At 50.2% G+C, this 27,060-nt stretch overlaps 1 protein-coding gene across 3 annotated transcripts in view; it reads left to right on the top strand.

Moving 5' to 3' along the window:
* The window catches only part of nphp1 (nephronophthisis 1), a 174,563-nt gene extending 149,928 nt beyond the window's left edge, over positions 1-24,635 (top strand). For 2 of the 3 annotated variants that reach the window (XM_072500064.1, XM_072500063.1), the window contains exon 20: positions 21,616-24,635. In XM_072500064.1, the coding sequence (XP_072356165.1) occupies positions 21,616-21,894 (279 nt within the window). In that variant the 3' untranslated portion in view covers positions 21,895-24,635. Of the gene's footprint in view, positions 1-17,914; positions 18,347-21,615 lie in introns of all 3 variants that reach the window. The other variant, XR_011940796.1, reaches the window with a different exon arrangement.
* Positions 24,636-27,060: the final 2,425 nt, after the last annotated feature.

Here is a 27,060-nt window from a genome sequence, read left to right as displayed (position 1 = left end):
TTTGTCAAAGGGAGACGTGTCTGACAAATCTGTTCTTTGAGGAGGTAAGAAGGAAGTTAGACAAAGGAGAACCATCTCCACACGTTATATTAGCTTTGTCGGTCACTGCGGGGGGCAAGGGAAGAAATAGCTGGGGCCTTACCAGTCATTCAGTGGCCGTGATTTATTTTGATTTCCAGAAGCCCTTTGACAAGGTGCTGCATAGGAGACTGAAATATGTTAAGAGCCCATGGTGTTAAGGGTAAGATCCTGGCATGGATAGAGGATTGGCTGACTGGCAGAAGGCAGAGACTGGGGATAAAGGGGTCTTTTTCAGGATGGCAGCCGGTGACTAGTGGTGTGCCTCGGGGGTCGGTGCTGGGACTGCAATTTTTCACAATATACATTAATGATCTGGAAGAAGGAACTGAAGGCATTGTTGCTAAGTTTGCAAATGATACAAAGATCTGTAGAGGGACAGGTAGTGTGAGGTTATGCACTTTGGGCAGCACGGTAGTACAGTGGTTAGCACAGTTGCTTCACAGTTCCAGAGTTCCAGGTTCGATTCCCAGCTTGGGTCACTGTCTTTGCGGAGTCTGTACATCCTCCCCACGTTTGCGTGGGTTTCCTCCCACAGTCCAAAGATGTGTTGATTAGGTGGATTTGCCATGATAAATTTCCCTTAGTGTCCAAAAAGGTTAGGTGGGGTTACTGGGTTACAGGGATAAGGTGGAAGCGTGGGCTTAATTAGGGTGCTCTTTCCATGAGCCGGTGCAGACTCGATGGGCCGAATGGCCTCCTTCTGCACTGTAAATTCTATATATATATATATATATATATATATATGAATGGAGGTATAGCCTATTTTCTAAATGGGAAAATGCTTAGGAAATCAGAAGCACAAAGGGACTTGGGAGTCTATATTTAAGATTCTCTTAAGGTTAACATGCAGGCTCAGTAGGCAGTTAGGAAGGCAAATGCAATGTTAGCATTCATGTTGAGGGCTAGAATACAAGACCAGGGATATACTTCTGAGACTGTATAAGGCTCTGGTCAGACCCCATTTGGAATATTGTGAGTAGTTTTGGGCCCCGTATCAAAGGAAGGATGTGCTGGCCTGGGAAAGTGTCCAGAGTTGGTTCACAAGAATGATCCCTGGAATGAAGAGCTTGTCGTATGAGGAACGGTTGAGGACTCTGGATCTGTACTTGTTGGAGATTAGAAGGATATGGGGGGGATCTTATTGAAACTTACAGGATACAGCGAGGCCTGCATAGAGTGGACGTGGAGGTGATGTTTCCACTTGTAGGAAAAACGAGAACCAGAAGACACAATCGCAGACTAAAGGGACGGTCCTTTAAAACAGAGATGAGGATGAATTTCTTCAGCCAGAGGGTGGTGAATCTGTGGAACACTTCGCTGAAGACGGCTGTAGAGGCAAAATCACTGAGTGTTTTTAACTTAGAGAAAGATAGGTTCTTGTTTAATAAGGGGATCAGGGGTTATGGGGAGATGGCAGGAGAATGGGGATGAGAAAAATATCAGCCATGATTGAATGGCGGAGCAGACTCGATGGGCCGCGTGGCCTAATTCTGCTCCTATGTCTTATGGTCATCCCATGCTCAAATTCACCTTTGAAATTGAACAGTTGAATTAATTCATTTTCCTTGACATGCTGGTTAAGAAATACATTAATGGGTTCACTACTGTCTTGTGCAAGCGTACGTTCACCAGTCAATGTATGCGTTAGAATTTCTACATCTCCACATGTTATATTGGCTTTGTCGCTCACTGCACGAGGCAAGGCAAGAAGTAGCTGGGGCCTTAACAGATATCTGTACTTCCTCTTTGACCACAGGCGAGGTTCCAGAGGACTGGAGAATAGCCACGGTTTTTCCCTTGTTTAAGAAAGGAAGCAGGGATAATCCAGCAAATTATAGGCCGGTGAGGCTTACATTAGTGGTGGGGAAGCTTTTGGGAAAGATACTGAACAACAGGATATGTGCACATTTGGAAAAAAATGGACTAGTTCGTGACAGGCAGCATGGTTTTGTACGGGGAATGTCATATCTCACCAACGTGATTGAGTTTTTGAAGCAGTGACAAAGAAAATTGATGAGGGAAGGGCTCTGGATGCAGTTCATGTGGGGCGGTTTCTCCGTTGGCCGATGTCGAAGTGAGGAACGGCGATTGGGCGAAGAATAGTTCCCGATGCCGAAATCGCGACAGGCGCTGGTTTGATGCCAAATTGCGATAATCCGCCCCCTCCAAAATGGTGTAATTGCAACGCGCGTAGTTGAAACCCCGATCGCATCGTATCACATCAGTGGGCCCGCCTACAATGCTCAGCCTCCGATGGGCCGAGTTCCCGGCGTATGCTCTCAACAATCGTGAACCTGGTATGGCATCTGCTGAGAGAGGGCGTGCGGAGGTATCCAGCACTGCCATACTTCGCCGACAGTCATGCCGTTGGCCGGGGGGCTTCTGCCAAGGCTGGGTGGAGTAGCGGGGTTTTTCTGACTTGGAACTCCACTGATTCTCTGTTGGCGTCAGCACTTAGACTCAGGAACGGAGAATCCAGCCCATGGATTTTAGTAAGGCATTTGATAAGGTCCCACATGGCAGACTGGTACAAAAACTAACATCACATGGGATTCGGGTGGGCTGGCGAGATGGATACAGAACTGACTTGGTTATAGAAGACAGAAAGTAGAGATGGAAGGGTGTGTTTCTGAATGGAGATCTGTAACTGGTGGTGTTCCGCAGGGATCAGTGCTGTGACTTCTGTTGTTTGTAGTATATATAAATGATCTAGATGAAAACGTGGGTGGTCTGATTAGTAAGTTTGCGGATGACACGAAGATTGGCGGAGTTGCTGATAGTGCCGAGGATTGTCAGAGGATACAAGAGGATATAGATAGATTGGCGACTTGGGCACAAAGATGGCAGATGGTGTTAAATCCGGACAAATGCGAGGGGATGCGTTTTGGAGGACCAAATCTAGATCTGAATTATACTGTAAGTCATATCATAGATCATAGAATTTACAGTGCAGAAGGAGGCCATTCGGCCCATCGAGTCTGCACCGGCCCTTACAAAGAGCACCCTACTGAAGCCCACGTATCTACCCTAACCCAGTAACCCCCACTTAACATTTTTTGGACACTTAAGGGCAATTTAGCATGGCCAATCGACCTAACCTGCACATCTTTGGACCGTGGAAGGAAACCGGAGCACTCGGAGGAAACCCACGCAGACACGGGGAGAACATGTAGACTCCGCACAGACAGAGATCACGCTGGGAATCGAACCTGGAACCCTGGAGCTGTGAGGCAACTGTGCTAACCACTATGCTGCTGTGCTTGCCTTAATCAGCTGGGCCATTGAGTACAGGAGTTGGGAAATCATGTTGCAGCTATATCCAACCTTGGTTAGGCCGCATTTGAAGTATTGCGTGCATTTCTGTCACCTCATTATCAGAAGGACGTGGAAGTTTTGGAGAGAGTGCAAAGAAGGTTCACCAGAATGTTGTCTGGTCTTGAGGGTGTTGGTTATGAGGCGAGGTTAAATAAACTCGGATTGTTTTCACGAGAAAGATGGAGGCTGAGGGGCGACCTGGGGCAAAATTCTCCGTTATCGGCGCAAAGTCCGCCAATCGGCGCAAAAAACGACGCAAATCCGACTTGCGTCACGTCGGAAAAATATGTCAAAAGTCTCCGGCCCGAAATGGGCTAGCAGCGACGTGACGGGATCCGCGCTTGCGCACGTGGTTCACGCCGTGCAGCGTCATACGCGCTGCACGGCGTGACGGCTCATAAGGCCGCGCTGCTCCCCCCCCCCCACCCACCCGACCGGAACACCCGACTGGATGGCTGGCCGCCGCTCAGCACCAAGGTTCCGGTCACGGGATGTGGAGGCGCTCCTGGACGCAGTGGAGCAGAGGAGGGACGCCCTGTATCCCGGGCACGGCCGCAGAGTAGCCCCACGCCACAGCCGGCGTCTGTGGAGGGAGGTGGCAGAGGCTCCACCCCACCCTCCCCCATATCCTCCCCCTCCCCATATCCCCCCTCCCCAATATCCCCCCTCCCCCATATCCCTCCTCCCCCATATCCCTCCTCCCCCATATCCACCCTCCCCCATATCCCACCCTCCCCCATATCCCACCCTCCCCCATATCCCACCCTCCCCCATATCCCCCCTCCCCCATATCCCCCTCCCCCATATCCCCCCCTCCCACATATCCCCCCTCCCCCATATCCCCCCCTCCCACATATCCCCCCTCCCCCATATCACCTGATCACTGCCTGCGTGTCTAACCATGCATGCTTCATTGTGTATCGCAGGAGCAAACATCGAGGCACCCATCCCCGCAGATGCAGACCGCCCGCAGGATGCCCCTCGGAGGCCACGGGAGACGGAGAGACCCGGACCCTCCGGCATGCGACGCCCGCAGGATGCCCCTCGCACACCACGGGAGACGGAGAAACCCGGACCCTCCGGCATGCGACGCCCGCAGGATGCCCCTCGCACACCACGGGAGACGGAGAGACCGGACCCTCCGGCATGCGACGCCCGCAGGATGCCCCTCGCACACCACGGGAGACGGAGAGACCCGGACCCTCCGGCATGCGACGCCCGCAGGATGCCCCTCGCACACCACGGGAGACGGAGAGACCTGGAGCAACAGGGAGACGACACCCCCGTCACGTGCGGGAGCGACGACGCAGGCGTGTGCCACCCAGCGACGAGGGGGGCAGCCACAGGCCCCCGTCACATCCGACCCAGGACACCACTACCCAGGACACCACTACCCAGGACACCCCTACCCGGGACAGCACTACCCAGGACACCCCTACCCGGGACAGCACTACCCAGGAAGACGAAATACCGGACAGTGACTCAGAGTGGATGGGTGGAGACGAACCCCCACCCCAAAGTGCCATGGACTCAGAGTGGGACGAAGAGCACGACACAACGCCACTGCTGTCACCAACACCCTCCACCATCGCAGAAACACTCACCTCGGTTGGGCACTTTAGTGATGAGGCGTTTGGTACACTCACTGGTGCGTACAACACAGCCGTCCCGGTACAGCAGGTGGAGGTAGGAGCAGCAGAGGGGTCGGAGGGCAGCCCAGCCCAAACGAACATCTGCCGCCCAGATGGATCCCGGGTTCCTGGAGTTACCACACCCACACATAGATCCGATGCAACCACCGGCCCGGAGACGAGCGAAGAGGGTGATGGCCGGCTTGCGGCGGCTGCAGTCGCAGGTGGAGGAGTCCACCCGCGTCCAGGAGCTGGAAGTGGTGCCGGTCATACGTGCCACCCAGGCCGACACCGCATGGGTGGCGTCCGCGGTGGAGGCAATGGGTGCAACGGTGTCAGACATGGGGAACGGTTTGCGAGGCCTGGGGCTTTCCGTGCAGGCGGCGTCTGTGGCCCAGGTCATGGCTGCCATCTCACAGGAGGCCATGTGCCAGCGCCAGATGGCAGAGGCGCTCAACTCCATAGCCCAGTCTCAGCAGGCCATAGCCCAGTCTCTGCAGGCCATGGCTCAGTCTCTGCAGGCCATGGCCCAGTCTCTGCAGGCCATCGCTGAGGGCATCGGCGCCAGTGGCCATGTGCGAGCCGGCATCGCACTGTCACAGACAGGGTTTGCCAACCCCCTGGGCTCCATGGCTGCAAACCTGCAGACCCCTGTCGATACCAGCACGGGCCTCCAGGACTGGCAGTGCCAGATGTCGGGGGGGCGTCGGATGGCCAGTCCGTTCGCATCCCCCACCCATGTAGAGGCCTGGGGGCCATCGGGCACCCCGAGGGAGGAGGAGGTGGTGTGGTCCGTCCCGGCTCCCCCTGTAGGTGAGGTCCCGGAACACCGCGACACCTCGGACTCCCACCCCCTTCCGTCCCAGGTGCATCGGGTGGGCAACGGGCAGGACAGGCTGGCAGCTCGCCATCCCAGTCGCTCGGGCCGCAGCCTGGCCCATCTAGGCCAGGACGCCCCAGGAAACGGCCGCCAAAGGGATCCAGTGTCAGAGGGCAGGAATCACAGGAGTCCACCTCCAGTTCTGCTGTACCGTCTGGGGAGCCACGTAGATGTAGTTAAAGGGCCCGTAAGGCCAAACTATTAGACACTGAGTAAGTTGGCACGGGTGCAGGGCACAGATGAGTTTTAGGGGCTAGGGCACGTGCATGAACTCGTTTGGTTATTAAAGTCAATGTTACACCTACAGAAGCTGCCTTTGTGCTCTGTCCAAAGCGTGCGGGGGTGTCATGTACGTTGAGCGCAAGTGTGTGTGTGAGGGGTGGTCTTACCTCAGCCCCAGGTGAGTCTGCCCCCTTCCCCCTGGGCCGCCATCAACATCCCCCCGGGCAGAGGACTGGACCGTGCGCTGCAGTGTCACAGCCGCATACAGGGATGGTCCGGGTGGATGGTGGTACTGTGGCCATGGGTCAGACATAATCCAACGATGTGGAGCCAGGAGCTCACCGCAGGGCGGGTTGTCATCATCCTCCATGGCCTGCAATAGACACGCGTCCACCCGCAACTGTGTGAGCCCGGCCGTTGTGCCGCAGGTGGATTGGCAATGGGGGGGGGTGTGGTGTGCATGCAGGTGGGGTGGTTGGGGAGGGGGGTGAGGGTGCTGGGTGGGTGGATGGGTGGGGGGTGTGGGTGGTCGGCTGTTGCCATGATGTGCGGTCTGTGGCCATACTACCCGATTCCCACGCCCATCTAGTCAGTGAAGCGGGCGGCTATCAGTCTGTCCCGTGCCCGCTGGGCCAGCCGGTAACGGTGGACAGCCACCCGCCTGTGTCTAGCCCGTCTGCCCTGACCATTGCCCCCATTCCCCTCATCTGGGGAGGACTGCGCCTCTTCCTGCTGCTCCTCCACTCCGCCCTCCTCTGCCTGCGGCACATCACCCCTCTGTTGGGCTATGTTGTGCAGGACGCAGCACACCACAATGATGCGGCCGACCCTATCTGACCGATACTGGAGGGCGCCCCCAGAGAGGTCCAGGCACCTGAAACGCATCTTCAGCACGCCAAAGCACCTCTCTATCACTCCCCTTGTCGCTACATGGGCATCATTGTAGCGGTTCTCCGCCTCATTGCATGGCCTCCGTACAGGCGTCATCAGCCACGATCGCAATGGGTAGCCCCTGTCGCCCAGCAACCAACCCCTCAGCCGGGGATGGCGTCCCTCGTACACGCCGGGGATGGATGACCGCGACAACACGTATGAGTCGTGTACACTGCCTGGGTAACGGGCGCAGACGTGCAGGATCATCATGCGGTGGTCGCAGACCACCTGTATGTTCATTGAATAGGTCCCCTTCCTATTGGTGAACGCGGCCCTGTTATCTGCAGGTGGCCGCACGGCGACGTGCATCCCATCGATCGCGCCCTGGACCATGGGGAACCTGGCCACGGCAGGGGAGCCCACGGCCCGGGCATCTTGGCTGGCCCGGTCCACAGGGAAGCGGATGTAGCGGTGCGCCATGGCATATAGGGCATCTGTCACTGCCCGGATGCACCGATGTCTGCGAGATGCCGGACAGGTCCCCACTTGGTGCCTGGAATGACCCCGTTGCATAAACGTTCAGGGCAACCGTAACCTTGACGGACACAGGGAGAGGGTGTCCCCTGCCAGTGCCACGCGGTGACAGGTGTGCCAGCAGGTGGCAGATGTGTGCCACGGTTTCCCGCCTCATCCGGAGTCTCCGCCTGCATTCCCGGTCCGTGAGGTCCTGGTATAACAGCCGGGGCCGGTACACACGGGGCGCCCTCGAGTGCCTCCGTTGCCATGGGGCCGCGACGTCCTCCTCCCCCTCCTCGTCCTGTCGGTCAGGTGTCCCTCCAGCCTGGTCGGCTGCCGCCTGCCCCTCTGCGACAGCCTGCGCCGCCTCTCTGGCACACTCCTCCTCCTCCTCCTCATCCAGGGCAACATGGACATTAGCGGCTGCCGCCACGGCTGCCAACATCGCTGGATGATCAGCAAACATGACGGCCTGGTGGGGGGGGGACGACGACATATCATCATTGCCCATATCCCCTCCTTCCCCCCAGCCAGGTGGCATGGACCGCATGGGTCCAACTGTTGGAGGCTGGCACGTGGCCAGGTGGACCAACTCACTTGCCCCCCATCCCCCTCCCCGGCACGGACACCCCTCCCCGGCACGGGTCCCCCCCCCAAACCTCCTCCCCGGCACGGACCCCGCCAACCTCCTCCCTGGCACGGACCCATCCCCCTCCCCAGCACGGACCCCCCATCCCCCTCCCCGGCACGGACCCCCCCATCCCCCTCCCCGGCACGGACCCCCCCCCCCCCCCCCCATCCCCCTCCCCGGCACGGACCCCGCCAACCTCCTCTCTGGCACGGACCCCATCCCCCTCCCCGGCACGGACCCCCCCATCCCCCTCCCCGGCACGGATCCCCCTCCCCGGCACGGACCCCATCCCCCTCCCCGGCACGGACCCCATTACCCTCCCCGGCACGGACATCCCCCTCCCCGGCACGGACCCCCCCCCCCCCATCCTCCTCCCCGGCACAGACCCCAACCTCCTCCCCGGCACGGACCCCCCCATCCTCCTCCCCGGCACGGACCCCCCTCGCGGCACTCCCCCGGAGCCCAGCCCACTCTAACCACCCCCCCCGCCGCGCGCGCGCACACAACCCGAGACACACCACTCCCCACACATTCAGACTGCGGCCACGCTATCGCCTGCCTTCTTTGAGGCAATGTCCAAGATTGTGAGGGTGGAGTCAAGCCCAAAGGTGGCAGTCTTCGGGGTCTTAGACCAGCCAGAACTCTTTATGGGGAGGGGGGATGAGCCCCTAGCCTTTGCCTCCCTAATTGTCCGTCAAAGAATCCTACTCCGCTTGTGATCGGCAGCACCACCCAGAGCTGTAGACTGGCAGTCCGACCTGTTGGAATTCCTTCAACTAGAGAAGATAAAATTTGCCATCCAAGGGTCTGAAAAGGACTTCCACAGAATGTGGAAACCGTTCACAAACTTGTTCCAAGATCTGATCATAGCCAGCAACCAATAGAGCGAGGAGGGGGGAGGCACAGACAAGCCACAGAACAAAAAGGAGTGGGGGGGGGGAATGGATGGGGGTGACCCGGGTTCAATCCCGGCCCCAGGCCACTATCTGTGTGGAATTTGAACATTCTCCCCGTGTCTGAATAGGTCGCATCCCATAACCCAAAAAGATGTGGGTGGGTGAATTGGCCATGATAAATTGCCCCTTAATTGGGAAATAAAGAATTGTGTAGTCTAAATTTTTAAAAATATATTTCTTGGGTGTTTTTGCTTTGTTTTGCACAGTTTTGCAACTTGTAATTTAACCTGCTACCTGAAATATATAATGTAAAATGTGAAAACCAATAAAAACATTTTTTCAATAGTTGGGGTTACAGGAATAGGGCGGGGGAGTTGGGCCTAGGTAGAGTGCTCTTTCGGAGGGCCAGTGCAGACTCAATGGGCAGAATGGCCTCCTACACACTGTCGGGTTTCTATGTTAGTGGGAGTGGTGCACCGCTCTGGGCGTGGTTGGTGAGGTGCAGGGCTGGCTGGGTGGGTGGTAGGTTTTGGGGTGTGCTGGATATTCTGGGGTATGACTCCTGTGTATCAGAGTGTGCTGGACTCAGCCATATCCAGTGCTGTGGTTGGTATCCTGTTGCCCCCTTGTACTTGAAACGTTCCTTTTCGAAGGCACTTATTAGGGGCATTCCAAGAGGCTAGGTTCTACTTATGATGGGTTTGAATATCCTGGATTTATAGACTCCTCTGTGCACGAGGGCCTGCGGTTGATCTATACTATGGTTGACATCCTACCGCCCACCCCACCCACCTTATGGTTGGAACGTTCTCCTGTGTGAACGAACAGTATGCCGGAGTAATACGGACCCATGGCTGGGTCCAGATTCTCTTTCATCCTATGACTCTCTTGATAGTTTGCCTTTTGAAAAAAAATTAATTTGTATCCTATCTTGAGACAGTGACGACACTGACTATAATGCGATATTTAGATACTCTGTATAGATACATGAAATGATTTTTCTCTGCACTGGGCCTGAGATTAGGGTTATGTTGTGTTGTGAGTATGTGTCACATCCTTTTAGAACTGGTGTTCTCGCTTATTTCCATTGTGTTTTTCCTTTCCTCTTTTTGCTATGGTGGGTAGAAAGAATACGTGATTGGTTCTTGCAGAGATCTGGTATCTGAGGGGAGGAGGTTGCAGTATGTCATTGGTGCCTCTGGTGCTGCCGAAGTTGAGGGAGATGTATATTGGTGCCCGCCCTAACATGGCGGGATAAACATATTCTGAACTCTCGTGGTTGTTGCAAACAATCATCCCGTGGGAAGGTGTGCATCATTATGCCATGTTTTTGTGACTTTATCCTATCTCCCTTGTTCTCTGGTGTGTATAGAGACAACAAGTAATATTTAATGATTGTATTCAGCCGGCTGTGTCACTGTTCTCCTGTTCTCCTCTGTATCATGAATACTGAGACTTTTTTCTTATTGAGCTGTACCATTCCTGTGCTTTTGTTGGGTTATTTGATAAAATGGGCAACTTCAATAAATATACTTTTTAAAAAAATGAGACAGCTCAAAGGTGGCGTGCTGCTTCCACAACAGGACTCGGCATAGGGTAAGCATGAATCGCAGCACCTGCACTTTGGAATGGGAAGTACTCAAATTTTCCCTACATTTTCTTGACATTGTAGCCTTGCATTAAAATGGCTGGTGTGGTGACAAAAATTACTTTCTTCGAAGAGGAATGGTTAGGTAAAACAAACAGAATGGAGCTAATCAGCAGGGAACATTTCAGTCAAGTCAGAAAATAAGTTTATCTAGCAGATATTATTTGCAGCAAGATAATGGGCGGGATCTCCGACACCCCCGCCGGGTCTGAGAATCCCCGTGGTGGATTAGGGGGAATCCCGCCCCGCCGCCGGCTGCCATGTTCTCTGGCGCCGGTTTTCGGGCAGGGGGGGATCGCGCCGCGCCGGTCGGGGGCCGCTGGCAGCAGCCCCCCCCCCCGGCAATTCTCCGGGCCCCAATGGGCCGAGCGGCCATTGGTTTCTGGCCAGTCCCGCCGGCGTGTCAAAGTCAATATTTTCACGCTTCTGTAGTAGAAAGATACAACACACTCATTAAGACAGAATAACAAGCTTTATTTTTGAAAACAACTGCATGCAGTAATGGCTGAAACTTGAAGTCAGAGAGCAGTCAACAAAACTGCTGAGTCTTTCACAAGACCCCCCCGGCGCATGCGCTAGAATACGCTGGCCTTTCTGCGCATGCGCTGATCCACGACGGCAGTTCTGCGCATGCGCTAACTTCGCGCAGTCCCTTCAGTGCCGGCTGGCGCAGCGCCAACCCCTCCGCCGCCGGCCGAGCCCCCGGAACTGCGGAGAATTCTGCAACTTCCGGCCGGCCCGATGCTGGAGTGGTTTGCGCCGTTTTTTACCATGGTGTCAGGTCATCGCGTGGATTCGGGAGAATCCCGCCTAATATGTTTTAAAAAAGGAAGGTATGTTTCTCTGATCAGCACACCAAAGCATTGCACCAGTTTAGAACTCAGTGGAAATTAAACTCTGTAGATCAATCGGACCAATTTTGCTAGGTAACACAAGTAGTGACATGAGTAAGGGAGAGACCTGGAGTATTTGAGCTGAGTTTGTGCAACATTCTTGGACCCAGAAACTGTGTTGCACAGGACCTGTTTTTCAGGCATTACATTGTCAAAGCTAACTAGGGATGGGCAATAATTGCTCTCTGCAACACCCATATCCTTAAAAAATAATATTCTATGGGGGCATCCATACTATACATAGGTATTTGAGAACAGATTGTCCTTGAGCATATCATATTCTTATATGCTGTTTTCAAATTTCATGCTGATAACCAATGAGGAGAAATAGCTGGCTAATACTTCTGGTTCTATTGTGTATAACATCATGACACAATTCATTCAACAAATGTTGTGCTGTGTAACTGCAACCATGGAACTAAAGAGTTATTCCAACCAACAACCAGGTTTACGATTCTCTGTTAATGGGATTTTACTTCTTCCACTCAATACAATTTTATAGAAATATGAAAAAAGGAAGATTTGCATTTGTTTGGCACTTTTCATGACCACCAGGCATCTCAAAACGCTTCACAGCCAATCAGAATACATTTTTAAAAATATATTTTTATTCGGTTTTAACATTTTAAAACTTTGATTTATTGTCACGTCTACCGAGATACAGTGAAAAGTATTCTGCGTACAGTCCAGGCAGATCATTCCATACATGAGAAACATAGGACATATGATAAATACACAATGTGAATACATAGACATCGGGTGAAGAATACGGAATGTAGTACTACTCAATAGAGGAGATGCATGGAGCGATCAGTTCAGTCCATAGGGTCATTTAGAAGTCTGATAACAGCGGGGAAGAAGCTATTTTTGAATCTGTTAGTGCGTGTTCTCAGACTTTTGTATCTCCTGTCCAATGGAAGAGAGAATAACCTGAGTGGGAGGGGTCTTTAATTTGCTTTCCCAAGGCAGTGGAAGATGTAGACAGTCGATGGATGGGAGGGGGATTCGAGTGATGGACTGGGCTGTGTTCATGACTCTCTGTGGTTTCTTACGGTTTTGGGCCAAGCAGTTGCCATACCAGGCTGTGATGCAGCCAGAGAAAATGCTTTATATGGTGCATCTGTAAAAATTGGTCATAGTCAATGTGGACATGCTGAATTTCCTTAGTTTCCTGAGAAAGTAAAGGCACTGTTGTGCTTCCTTCATTGTAGCGTCAACGTGAGTGGACTAGGACAGATTGTTAGTTATGTGCACAGCTAGGAAATTGAAGCTGTCAACCACTTCAACCTTGGCACCATTTCTGCAGACAGAGGTATGTATGATACTTCGAATCCTGAAGTCAAAGACCAGCTCCTTAGTTTTGAGGGAGAGATTGTTGTCATTACACCATGCCACTAGATTCTCTATCTCCCTCCTGTGCGCTGACTCATCGTTGTTTGAAGTCTGACTGACTACGGTCATGTCATCAGCAAACTTGTAGATGGAGTTGGACCCAAATTTTGCCACACGGTCGTGTGTTTGGGAATATAGTAGGGGACTAAGGATCCAGCCTTGCGAGGCCCTGGCATTGAGGACTATAATGGAGGAGGAGGTGTTGTTGTTTATCCTTACTGATTGTGGTCTTTAGGTCAGAAATTCAAGGATCCAATTGCAGAGGGAGGAGCCAAGTCCTAAGCTTGGAGTTTTGATATGTGCTTGGCTGGGATTATGGTGTTTAATTTATAAATTTAGAGTGCCCAATTATTTTTTTCCGATTAAGTGGCAATTTAGTTAGTCCAATCCACCTACATCTTTGGATTGTGGGTGTGAAAAAGGGAAGAATGTGCAAACTCCACACAGACAGTGACCCGGGGCCGGGATTGACCCCGGGTCTTCAGCGCCGTAGGCAGCAGTGCTAACTACTACGTTAGCAGTGCCGCCCTAGGATTATGGTGTCGACGGCGGAGCTGTAGTCAGTGAATATGATACTGATGTAATAATATAATAATCGCATATTATCACAAGTAGGCTTCAATGAAGTTACTGTGAAAAGCCCCTAGTCGCCACATTCCGGCGCCTGTTCGGAAAGGCCGGTACAGGAATTGAACCCGCGCTACTGACATTGCTGTGCATTACAAGCCAGCTGTTTAGCCCACTGTGCTAAACCAGCCTCTAGGATGTAGGAGTCCTTGCTGTTGAGATGCTCCAGTGATGGGTGTAGGGCCACAGAAATAGTGCCTGCTGTGGACCGGTTGTGGCGGTATGCGAATTGTACTGGATCAAGGCATTCTGGGAGTATGGAGTTGATGTGTCTCATGGCCAATTTTGCCACAAAAATAGTGCCTGCTGTGGACCGGTTGTGGCGGTATGCGAATTGTACTGGATCAAGGCATTCTGGGAGTATGGAGTTGATGTGTCTCATGACCAATTTTAACATTTTATACACAAAACAAAAAAAACCCACAGCTCACAGAAGACCTTCCCCCACTCTACCAACCAACACACATATGACTCGAACAATGAATACTCCCATCCCTTCCCCCTCCCCATAGCAGCTGACGGTAACCAACTCTTTAAATTGAAGAATAAACAGACCCCATCTCATATGGAACCCCTCAATAATGGAACAACCACCTCAAGATACAGAAACTCCATCAAGTCCCCCAGCCACACTGAGGCATCGGGAGGGGATGCTGACCTCCACCCCAACAGGACTTACCTTCAATTATATTAACTTCAGTCTTGCACACAAAGTCGAGGCATTCACCCTCCGCAACACCTCTCATCATAACCCCTCCACTGCTCTTAGCTCCTCCTTTCACTTGGCCATAACACCCTCCAACGAAGCCGTATCGTCCTCCATAATGCTCCCATAAATTGACAAGATGACCCCCCTGAGCCTCATCACTGACAACACCCCCTTCAACTACGAGGAGGGCGGTGCCATTGGAAACATTGGGGAAACCTTCCTGGCAAATCCCCGCACCTGCATATACCTAAAGGCCTCGTCCTGTGGAATCCCAAACTTCTCTGTCAACTCCTTCAAGCTCGCAAACTGTCCTTCCAAAAATAAGTCAACCCTGAAATCTAGCATCCAATCTCGCCAGCTCAAACACAAGATTCTCTCGGATCGGCATCAACTTCAAACCTACCCCTAACTTAAAGTGCTGCTGAAATTACCTCCATATCTTCAGTGTGGCCGCCATCACCGGACTACCCAAATATTTCCCTGGGGCAAATGGGAGCGGTGCCGTTGCCAGCGCCCGCAACCATGACCTCCCACAAGAACTTGCGTCCATCCTCATCCACATTGGCTCTGGCTCCCTACCCCAGCCTCGAACCTTCTTGGCGTTGCCGCTCAATAATAATACATCAGATTTGGCAGAGGCAAACCCCCTCTGACTGTCACCCTCTCTGAAGCAGTGACTTCCAAATCCTCGCTACCTTACTTGCCTAGATAAATTACAAGTTCCACTCCCATAAATAAAATGCTTTCGGCAAGAAGACCGTAAACACTGGAATAAAAATAAAAACCCCGGCAAACATTCATCTTTACTGCCTGTACCCAGTCTGCCAATGATAGGGGGAGGATGTCCCACCTCAACACTGTCCATCAGTAAAATTCAATTTAAGGAGCCGGGCCCAATCTTGAGCCACCTGCACCCCCAGATACCTGAAGTGAGTAGTCACCACACGAAACGGCAATCCTCCCAAGCTAGCTCCCTTCCCCGGTGGGGAGACCAAAAAGGATACTCTCTTCTCCAAATTCAGTTTATAAAATGAAAAATCCCCAAATCGCTTGAGCAACCCCATTATATCCCGGACCAGGTTGGAAATATACAACGAAGAGCCATCTGCACACAGGGATACACCCTGTTCTCCATCCCCACACCTCCTAACCTCTCCATTTATCCGAGCTCCTCAAGCAATGGTCTATCGCCAGCGCAGACAAAAGGGGAGACATGGGACATTCCTCTCTCGTTCCGTTATTCAGCTGAAAATGTCCCGAGTTCACCTCATCTGTATGAACATTCTCCTTCGATTCCTTATACAACAATTGGACCCACGCCACAAATATATGCGCAATCCCAACCGTTCCAACACCGCAAAAGAATACCTCCACTCTACTCGATCAAGCACCTTCCGCATATCCAGCGCCACCACTGCCTCCTGCTCCTCCCCAACCACCTGCAGTAGGAACTCTTCCAGCCGAAGCGCCAACACTTTGGCAAGAATCTTGGCATCCACAGTTAACAAGGATATGGGCCGATACAGCTCACATGCCTCTGGGTCCTTATCCTTTTTTAACAAAACCAAAATAGATGCCAAACCCATCGTCTCTGAAAGTGTCCCCCTAGTTGCCGCGTCCTCAAACATCTTCAACAACAGCGGTGCCAGCCTGTCCGAAAACCTCTTAATAAAATTCCACCGGGAACCCAACTGGCCCCGGTGCTTTACCCGTTTACATTTTCCCTATTGCTGTCCGAACCTCCTCAATCCTCACTGGTTCATCAAATCCTGCCCTATCCTCCTCTTCCAGTGTGGGACACTCCAGCCCCTACAAAAACTCCCTCATATCTGACTCATTTCCCAGGAGCTCCAACTAATGCAACCTCTTATAAAATTCCTCAAATGCCCTATTTATTTGCTCTGGAGCAGTCATCTGCCACCTCACCCCATCCCGGACCTGAACAATCTCCCGTGAGGCCACTTGCTGGTGGAGCTGTCCGGCCAGCAAGCAACTGGCCTTCTCTCCACACTCTTCTTATCTGTCCAGACAAACTACAAGTTCAACTGTTCCACCCCCATAAAAAAAGCTTTCGGCAAGAAGACCGGTGAACACTGGAATAAAAATAAAAACCCCGGCAAAATTTACTGCCTGTACCCAGCCTGCCAATGATACGCCAGCTCAAACACATGATTCACTCGGATTGGCATCAGCTTCGAACCCGCCCCCAACTGAAAATGCTGCTGAAATTACCTCCTTATCTTCAGTGTGGCCACCACCGGACTACCCAACTATTTCCCTGGGGCAAACAGGACCGGCCCCGTTGCCAGCGCCCACAATCTCGACCCCAACAAGAGCCTGCCTCCATACTCACCTACATTGTCTCTGGCTCCCTACCCCAGCCCCGCACCTTCTTGGTGTACTGTTTTCCCTGTGGGCAAAAGGTCAAACTGCATCTGCAGTTTCTTTCTACTGGCCAAAATTTCCAGGGTGGGATCTTCCGCATAATTCCCAACAACTCCAACATTTTGTCTACCAGCCGCTCCGCTCCTCTCTTGCCTCCCTTATGACCTGCGCCTTCTACGAGATGATCTCACCCCTTACCAGCGCCTCCCATACCACCAACGGCGAAACCTCCCCATTTTTATTGAATCCCACATAATCGTCAATCACCTTTGCCATCCTCACACAAAGCCCAGATCCACAAGCAGCCCCACATCCACCCTTCACGCCAGCCTCGGTGCAGGCCCCTTCTCCAAGACCACATCCACCTATGCGGATCGTGGTCTGAAAGAAGTCTTTCCTCTCCTCCAACAACAACAAACTCCCCATAATGAAGAAATCAATTCTCGAATATACATTATGCATTGGTGGAAAAAAAGGAAAACTCTCTGAGCCCCCACCCCTGAAAGGGGTCAACTAGCACGACTTAGATTGATCCATCTTCGGATACAACACTGCGCCCATTATGGTGGACACACTAGCCACCCAACATGCAACCTCCACCTACATGTCGTCACCGGAAACCCGATGAAATTACTTTTGAAGTATAGTTAATCACTGTTATGATGTAGGAAGTGCAGCAACAAACATGTACGCAACCAACTCCCACAAACACCGATCCTATAATGACCAGTTAATCTCTTTAAGTGGTGTTGATAGTAGGATTAGATATTGGACAATGGGGATAACTCCCCTCCTTCAGAATAATGCCGTGAGGGATCTTCTATTTGGGGTTTCAGTTTAACATCTCACCTGAAAGACAGCACCACTGGACTGTGCAGCAGAGTGTCTCAGTTCACAGGAGCAACAGCCTTGATTTTTGGACTCGAGTCCAGGAACTTGAACCCAGAACCTCATGACTGAGGCAAGAGTGTTACTGTGGTATTATCAGGTATTGCAGTACCTGAGAGGCTGAAGACCATTGGTTAAACCTAGGAGTTTACCATTGGCTGTTTGGTATGTAGCTCCGCCCTGACAGGCGGGGTATAAGAACCGATGCCGTCCCAGCAGCCCTCATTCTGTACTGAAGCTACTGGGGAACAGTTCTAGTCTATTAAAGCCTTCAGTTATGTTACTACCTCGTCTTTAATTGTAATTGATCGTGCATCAATTTAATAGACTACACTTAAGCTGAAAGGATGGATATCCGAATCAAGCCGGAGTGTCTACAACTCCGCCCCCACGCGGAGAACTCGGCGGCGATATTTAAGCACTGGCTGGCGTGCTTTAAAGGTTACCTCAAGACAGCCGGAGGCACCCCCTCAGGAGAACAGAAACTGCATCTCCTGCACTCAAGGGTAACCCCTGGGATCTACACCCTCATCGAGGAGGCGGAGGACTTTGATGCTGCGATCGAACTGTTAAAAGGACATTATATCCGCCTGTAAACCAGGTCTACGCACGTCACCTGCTTGCAACTAGACGGCAAAGCCCCAGGGAATCGTTGGAGGAGTTCTACCGTGCGCTACTGGTGCTGGGCAGAAACTGGCTGCCCGCAAGTTTCGGGAAGCAAGCACACGGAAATCCTAATCCGGGATGCCTTTGTAGCAGGTATGAGCTCCTCAGAGATCCGCCAAAGACTCTTAGAAAAAGGCACTCTGGGACTTAGAGAGGCACGGGTCCATGGATGTTGCCTCCAGAAACGCGTACTAAGTAGTGGTGGTAAGGACCGGGGATAAACATAGGATGGTCATTGACTACAGTCTGACTATCAACAGGTTTAAGCAGCTGGATGTGTACCCTCTCCCCCGCATATCCGACCTGGTAAACAGGATCGCGCAATACAAGGCCTTCTCCACGGTGGATCTCAAGAAGCACCAGCTACCCCTCCGTACTAGTGACCGCAAATACACTGCCTTCGAAGCAGATGGGCGACTCTATCAATTTTTAAGGGTTCCCTTTGGTGTCACTAACTGGATCTCGGTCTTCCAACGCGAGATGGATCGAATGGTTGACCGGTACGGCTTACGCGCAACGTTCCCGTATCTTGAAAACATCACCATCTGCGGCCATGACCAGCAGGACCACGACACTAACCTCCGAAAATTTCTCCAGACCGCGAAAATCCTTAACTTAACGTATAATAAGGATAAATGCGTATTTAGCACCGACCGCCTAGCCATCCTCGGCTACGTAGTGCGAAATGGAGTTATAGGCCCCGACCCTGAACGCATGCGCCCCCTTATGGAGTTCCCCATCCCTCACTGCCCCAAGGCCCTGAAGCGCTGCCTCGGGTTTTTTTAGTTATTACGCCCAGTGGGTCCCTAACTACGCAGACAAAGCCCGACCCCTAATCCAGTCCACAACCTTCCCCCTGTCGACGGACGCCCGCCAGGCCTTCAGCCGCGTCAAAGCAGACATTGCAAAGGCCACGATGCACGCCATCGACGAGTCCCTCCCTTTCCACGTCGAGAGCGATGCATCTGATGTAGCTCTGGCCGCCACCCTCAACCAAGCCGGCAGATCCGTGGCCTTCTTCTCCCGTACCCTCCATGCTTCCGAAATTCGCCATTCCTCGGTCGAAAAAGAGGCACAAGCCATGGTAGAAGCTGTGCGACATTGGAGGCATTACCTGGCCGGCAGTAGATTCACTCTCCTCACTGACCAACGGTCGGTGGCGTTCATGTTCGATAATGCACAGCGGGGCAAGTTAAAAAAACGACAAGATCTTGCGGTGGAGGATAGAACTCTCCACCTACAACTACGAGATCTTGTACCGTCCTGGGAAGCTAAACGAGCCTCCTGATGCCCTGTTCCACGGCACTTGTGCCACTGCACAAGTGGACTGCCTCTGAGCCCTCCACGAGGACCTCTGCCACCCGGGGGTCACTCGTTTCTTCCACTTCATCAAGACCCGCAACCTGCCCCACTCCATCGAGATCAGGACAGTCACCAGGGACTGCCAAATCTGCGCGGAGTGCAAACCGCACTTCTACCGGCCAGAGAGGGCGCACCTGATAAAGGCTTCCCGTCCCTTTGAACGCCTCAGCATGGACTTCAAAGGCCCACTCCCCTCCACCGACTGCAACACGTACTTCCTGAACGTGATTGACGAGTACTCCCGGTTCCAATTCGCCATCCCCTGCCCAGACATGACCACAACCACCGTCATCAAGGCCCTCCAGGGTATCTTTACACTGTTCGGTTTCCCCGCGTACATACACAGCGATAGGGGGTCCTCCTTTATGAGCGACGAACTGCGTCAATTCCTGCTCAACAGGGGCATTGCCTCAAGCAGGACGACCAGTTGCAACCCCGGGGAAATGTGCAGGTAGAGAGGGAGATCGGAACGGTCTGGAAGACCGTTCTACTGGCCCTACGATCCAGGAATCTCCCAGTCTCCCGCTGGCAAGAAGTCCTCCCGGAGGCCCTCCACGCAATCCGGTCTCTGCTCTGTACAACTACCAACCAGACACCTCTTGAATGTCTCCTTGTCTTCCCCAGGAAGTCCTCCTATGGGACCTCGCTCCCAACCCTGGCTAGCAACACCCGGACCCATCCTGCTTCGGAAGCACGTGCGGGCGCAGACGTCGGACCCATTGGTTGAGAGGGTCCACCTGCTGCACGCTAACCCCCCCAGTACGCCTACGTGGCGTTACCTCACGGCCGGCAAGATACAGTCTCCCTTCGGGACCTGGCGCCCGCCGGAACCCCACGCGCACCCGAACCTTTACCCCCACCCCTTCCCAGCCTCACAGGAGGGTCAGTCCTCCCGCCGCTCCTGCCTAGGCCCTCCCACCCACCGACACCCCCTACAGGCACTACGTGTCAACTGTTTGCCCCACCAGCGCCGTCGAGGGGTGACAAAGCTGCCATGGAGGCCGAAGCCACGCTCCCGGAGTCGCAGATGCCCGGACCCCCACCAGAATCACCACCGAAGCCCAGACGATCCAGGAGGCCACCCGGACGACTGATTGCTTCACTGTAACTATAACTGTAAATGAACACTGAATGTATATACCTTCCACGCTTGTAAATATTCTCGACAACTCTGTAAGGTCCCACGGTACCTCCATATCTGATCAAACCATGTTAGATGAAATTGTAACCACTGGCCACCACCCCCGCCGGACTTTTTTTAACAGGGGGTGAATGTGGTATTATCAGGTATTGCAGTATCCGAGAGGCTGAAGACCATTGGTTAAACCTAGGAGTTTACCATTGGTTGTTTGGTATGTAGCTCCGCCCTGACAGGCGGGGTATAAGAACCGTCCCAGCAGCCCTCATTCTGTACCGAAGCTGCTGAGGAACAGTTCTAGTCTATTAAAGCCTTCAGTTATGTTACTACCTCATCTTTAATTGTAAGTGATTGTGCATCAGTTACCAACTAAATTAGGTTGCTACATTACAACAGCAACTACACTTCAAAAAGTACTTCATTAATTGTAAAGGGCTTGAGATGTCTGGTGCGTGTAAAGGGCATTATACGTAAATGCAAAGTACAAATATAAAAGAATAATCAGTCAAACGGCAGAATTATACTGCCGTTTCTGTATTGTTGCAAAATTGAAAATGTTACAAAAGTGGGAATATAACTGCAATCTCAGATTGTTTTTATGCATAAATATGTCTAAATCTTGCAATACCTTGCACTTGATTCTAATCAGTGGGTGTTTATTTTACATTGGTGCATTTAATTTGATATTAATAGGATGCACCAAGTTAAGATACCTATTGTCTAGAATAGGATCCTTTCCTGCATTTTCCTTTAAATGTTGACATTCGCTGACAACAAAATGATTTAAAATTATTATGTTTAAATGAATATTAAATATTTCTTAGTATTGAAATAGTTAAGAATTGATTTCTGTATTTTTCAGAGGGATGCAGCTTTTCTGAAGAATTTATTTATCCAGGTGTACCATGACAGCGCATATCCCCTCCTTCATTCCACAACTCTGCCAGCAAACCGATGGGCCGATGATGATGTTGAAATTTGCCGCTGGAAGGCTATTGCTGACTTTTTGCAAGAAAGTCGGAAGACAAATGGCTCACTTTTCAGCCTGCTTTCTCCAGAACATGCTTATCAAGTTTTTGATATTTCCGAGATAAGCTATGATTTCCTGGGAATGAATAGAAATGCAGTTATTGTAGACTGACTCTTGAATTCAATATTAAAGGGAAATAGACTCACAAGATGTTTTAATGAACACTTTTTTACATATCTGTTTTGGGAGGGAGAAGAGGCAAAGATAACCATGTTAGTTTTATTTTCAAAAGATCATGTGCAATTGGCATGATGCTATTATTTCAGCTTGATTTATCTTATCATGGAATCATCAAAATTACAGCACAGGTTAAGGCTGTTTGGTGTCTCACATCTGTGCTGGCAGTTTGTCAACTGAAACTATTCACAAATCCTATTTCCCTGCCAATGTACCTTTGCATTCTGTTTCAAACTTAACCCAAAAGGCAATGCTCCCTAAGGACAACACTGCATTTATTTCATAATTGTCCATGATGGGATTTGGACTCATGACCTGAAGCATCACAGCTTACACAACTATGACCCAATCAGTGTTGTACTAATCAAACCAAACACTCCCTTGGTTTTCTTTATGCCTAGACCAAATTATTATTAGAGTTATAGGCTGGGATTCTCTGATCCGAGATCGCCCCACCACTGCTGCCAGCGATAACAGAGAATTTGACGCTCAGCCCAAATTCCAATCACTACAGGGAGACAGGAGAATCCTGCTGGCGTGCACAGGCGGAGAATCCCGGCCATAACGGTAGCACAGTGGGTAGCACTGTTGCTTCACAGTGCCAGGGTCCCAGGTTTGATTCCGGGTTTGGGTCACTGTTTGTGTGGAGTTTGCACGTTCTCCCCGTGTCTGCGTGGGTTTCCTCCAGGCACTCTGCTTTCCTCCAACAAGTCCCGAAAAGACATGCTGTTAGGTGAATTGGATAGTCTGAATTCTCCCCCTGTGTACCCGAACAGGCGCCGGAATGTGGCGACTAGGGGATTTTCACAGTAACTTCATTGCAATGTTAATGAAAGCCTACTTGTGACAATAAAGATTAGTACTATTAAAGCACAAAAAGAGGCCCTTCGGCTCATCGTGTCTGCAGCGGCCATCAAGTACCTATCTTAATCCTATTTTGCAGGACTTAGTCCGTAGCCTTGTAAGCTATGGCATGTCATGTGCTCATCTATAGAATTCTTGTAATAATAAATGTATAAATTTTTAAAAAGCTATGTGCTATGGTTAGCACTGCTGCCTCACGACGCTGAGGACCCGGGTTCGATCCCGGCCCTGGGACACTGTCTATGGAGTTTGCACATTCTTCCCATGTCTGGATGGGTCTCACCCCACAACCCAAAAGATATGCAGGTTAGGTGAATTGACCATGCTAAACTGCCCCTTAATTGGAAATAAAAAGAATTGAGCATTTAATTTTTTTTTAAAGCTATGTGAGTACACTTTATATTAACTAGGGCCAATGAGCTGAATCCATCAAATCCTTTTCTCATGTATGGAAATCCAGGACTTTTACCTGAGTATGGGGGAATCATTTTTACATAATTTCATGACTATTCACCACCCTAAGAAGTCTTACAACACCAGGTTAAAGTCCAACAGGTTTATTTCAAACAGGGACCTGGGATTCATGTCGCATTACATTCACCCCCCACCATCTGGCCTGGGCTTGCAAAATCCTACCAACTGTCCTGGCTTGAGACAATTCACACCTTTTAAACCTGGGGTTACCCCTATGTCTGGATATGTAAACACTTAATTAACTGCAAATGCTCGCATTCTAAGCATTGTCTTGCATCTTTGAATTTGTCTATATATATGTTTCTGGTACATACCTCTTCATTCACCTGAGGAAGGAGCAGTGCTCCGAAAGCTAGTGTTTGAAACAAACCTGTTGGACTTTAACCTGGTGTTGTAAGACTTCTTACTGTGTGTGAGTCACCCCAGTCCAACGCCGGCATCTCCACATCATCCACCCTGTAATGGCCTAACAAGCCCCTCTCTCAATTCAAGGGCAATTAGGAATGGCCTGCATAGGTTCACTGAAGAAAACTAAGGGAGTTTTCTGTTTGATTTTGACCTTTTGAAATTCATCTTCTAATTAAATTAAATTAACTTGTACTACATCAAACATCTTTTTAAAACCTTGCTGGGATTTTTGCGAGTATGTGTCGGTACATTTTATTAAATGTGCTTTTTCAGTAAAATTAGATTATTTCTACAGATATTAGGTTTGCTGAATGCCAGTGAGCATCAAATGCTGGTAACATATGAACCTGGACAATTATTTCCATTCTCTTTTATTGATTAATAAAAAGATCTCTCACTTAAACCTGATAAATTCCTTTCAGTTAAATGGAACTAACTCCGATTGGAGACTTGGCCAATATTTCTCTGTGTGTATAACCAGGATTGGTAACAAATTGTAGCGGGGGAAATTTCAGGATCACTTTTTCTCAAAATCTGAAGTTTGATCAAGTAATATGCAACAAATTTTTAGAAAGTGGTCATTTCTGGATCAAATGATAACTAAAAAAATAGATCAATACTTGTCAGGAAATGGAATAAATCACTTTGATTCCCATGGAAGCTAGGAAAAGAATATAGAAGTCTTGGCAGATGGAAGGATAGTGGTGTCAGGTCGTCTGTGAGGGGGGGGGGGGGCGGGGCAGGATGCTTGACAAAGGTGGGTAGAGTGGTGGAAGGTGTGGCTTCAATGTTACAAATGACAGTTCCTTGTTTCAAACTTATTTTTATCTTAAGGTGCAATACTTGTACAGTAGTTGAATTGTGAAACACTTTTGTGTACTGAAAAGAATGATGGCGTGTTTCAAAATAAAGTAAAACCTTAAAATCCACTCTACTTCAGTTTTGGTGGATAGACCATTTATTTTCTTGGAAACAAGGGGACTGCAAAGCAGATATTACTATCGGGTGTATTTAAAGAAGAACATTGTAGTGCAGTTAGAATGGACGGATCTTAGATACTCTGAGTGGGTAACATCTGGGCTGGTAACAAGAAAATTTCTGCCTTGCTCTGTGGAGGTGCATCTTGATGCAGTGCGACTTAAACCATCAGTGTAACTAACTTAACCCCAGTTTCTCTCATATAACTTATACTATGTTAATTTTTTCATCTTTTTTTAAAAATGTAGTTATATTCCCGCTAAAGCATCACTTCTTTAAAATGGATGGTCTGAATTCTTGCGTCATCCTTCTAATTAAGGATATAATTTTGGGAGCCCTTTCTGCACTTTATCCACAGGTGGTTTATTTCTTGATTATGGGTGGTAAGTGGCCATTGTAAAGAATTACCATTAGAGCATCACAGATACTTGGTTGAAAGAAAGACAGGGCTGGCAGCTGAACATCCCAGGATATAGAAGTTTCAGGCATGATACAATCTGGTAAAAGAGGAGGGGGAACTGCATTATTAATTCGGGAGAACATCACGGCAGTACTCGGGGATGATATTTTCGTAGGTTCATTAGTAGATCACCTTGCTGGGAGCGTCGAACTTCGATCACATTGCTGGGAGTATACTATCGGTCCCCAAACAATCAGGGAGAGATAGAAGTGCAGATATGCATCCAAATCTCTGAAAGTTGCAAGAAAAATCAGGTAATAATAGTAGGGAATTCAACTTCCCCAAAATTAACTCAGATAGTCAAAGTGTGAAAGACTTGGAGGGGTAGAATTCTTAAAATGCATCCAGGAGAGCATTTTGTTGCCAATATGTAGAAAGTCCGACAAGGGAGAGGGTGGTGCTGGACCTAGTTTTAGGGAATGAAGCAGGCAAGTGGGGGGGGGCATTTTTAAAAATAATTCACTAATGTCCTGTGGGGAAGGATATCTGCTGTCCTTACCTGGTCTGGCCTACATGTGCAGTTGACTGCCTCATGGCGCCGAGGATCCGGGTTCAATCCCGGCCTTGGGTCACTGTCCGTGTGGAGTTTGCACATTCTCCCCGTGTCTGTTTGGGCCTCACCCCCCAAACCCAAAGAAGATGAGCAGGGTAGGTGGATTGGCCACGCTAAATTGCCCCTTAATTGGAAAAAAGAATTGGGTACTCTAAATTTATATTTTAAAAAAGCAGTGCAGTTGACTCTTAAATGCCCTCTGAAAAAGCCCAGCAAGCCACTCATTTGCATCACATTAGTTAGACAGTTTATGAAGAATGAAAGAGGACGAGGGAAACCGACCTAGGTACTGGGAACGACATTGGCAAACTCAGCCCTGTCAATCCTGCAAAGTCCTCTGGACTAACATTTGGGGGATTGTGCCAAAATTGGGTGAGCTGTCTCATAGACTAGTCAAGCAACAGCCTAACATTATCATACAGAATCATACCCCCAGGCGCCACCATCCCTGGTTATGACCTGTCCCATTTGCAGGGCAGACCCAGCAGAGATGGCAGTGACACAGTGATATACAGTCGGGAAGGAGTTGTCCTCATTAACATTAACTATAGCATCAGGCCAAACATGAGCAAGGAAACCTGGTTACCATTTACTGTCAGTCATCAGCTGATGAATTGGGACTCTGTTGATCACCGCTTGGACCAACCTACCTGCTGTAGATGCATTTGTCCATGATCGTATGGGAGGAGTGTTGTGGCACGACCACCATTCATAATTAGATGGACTTCAAACAGATCTAGTAACTCAAGAATGGGCATCCATGAGGTGCTGTGGGCCATCAGCAGCAGAATTGTACTCAACTTATAAGTTAATTATGAAGCTGTAGTACATTTGGAATAAGATGTCCACTCCATTTCAGATATAGATGTCCCTTTTTAAAATGCAAAAATGACATTGTAGGGGTGATAATCACCCACAGATAAATAAGAGACAACATGGTAGTAGTCTTCAATTTGTATTGAGCACATTGATCTTCAGAGGGGAAAACTCATGATTTTATTTGGGCTGGAGGGTATTGAGTTATGGAGAACAGGAGACAATTATCTGCATTGTGGAGGCATAGTCTTGTTTTCACATTGAGGGTGTCCTCTATTGTGTTGTGTGCCATGACACTGTTAAACGGGAGAGATTTGGAACAGATCTAGCAACTCAAGAGTGGGCATCCTGAGGCGCTGTGGGCTATCAGCAGCAGAATTGTATTCAACTGCAATCTGTAACCTCATGGCCCAGCATATCCCCCACTCTGCCATTACCACCAAGCCATGTGATCAACCATATTCAATGAAGAGTGTAGAAGGGCATTCCAGGTATGAGGTATCAATCTGATGAAAGTACAGCGCAGAACTACTTGCATGCCAAACAG

The sequence above is a fragment of the Scyliorhinus torazame genome, chromosome 4 (assembly GCF_047496885.1).
Source record: "Scyliorhinus torazame isolate Kashiwa2021f chromosome 4, sScyTor2.1, whole genome shotgun sequence".
NCBI classification, from domain to species: Eukaryota; Metazoa; Chordata; class Chondrichthyes; order Carcharhiniformes; family Scyliorhinidae; genus Scyliorhinus; species Scyliorhinus torazame.
This window is presented reverse-complemented; position numbering and strand designations above follow the sequence as displayed.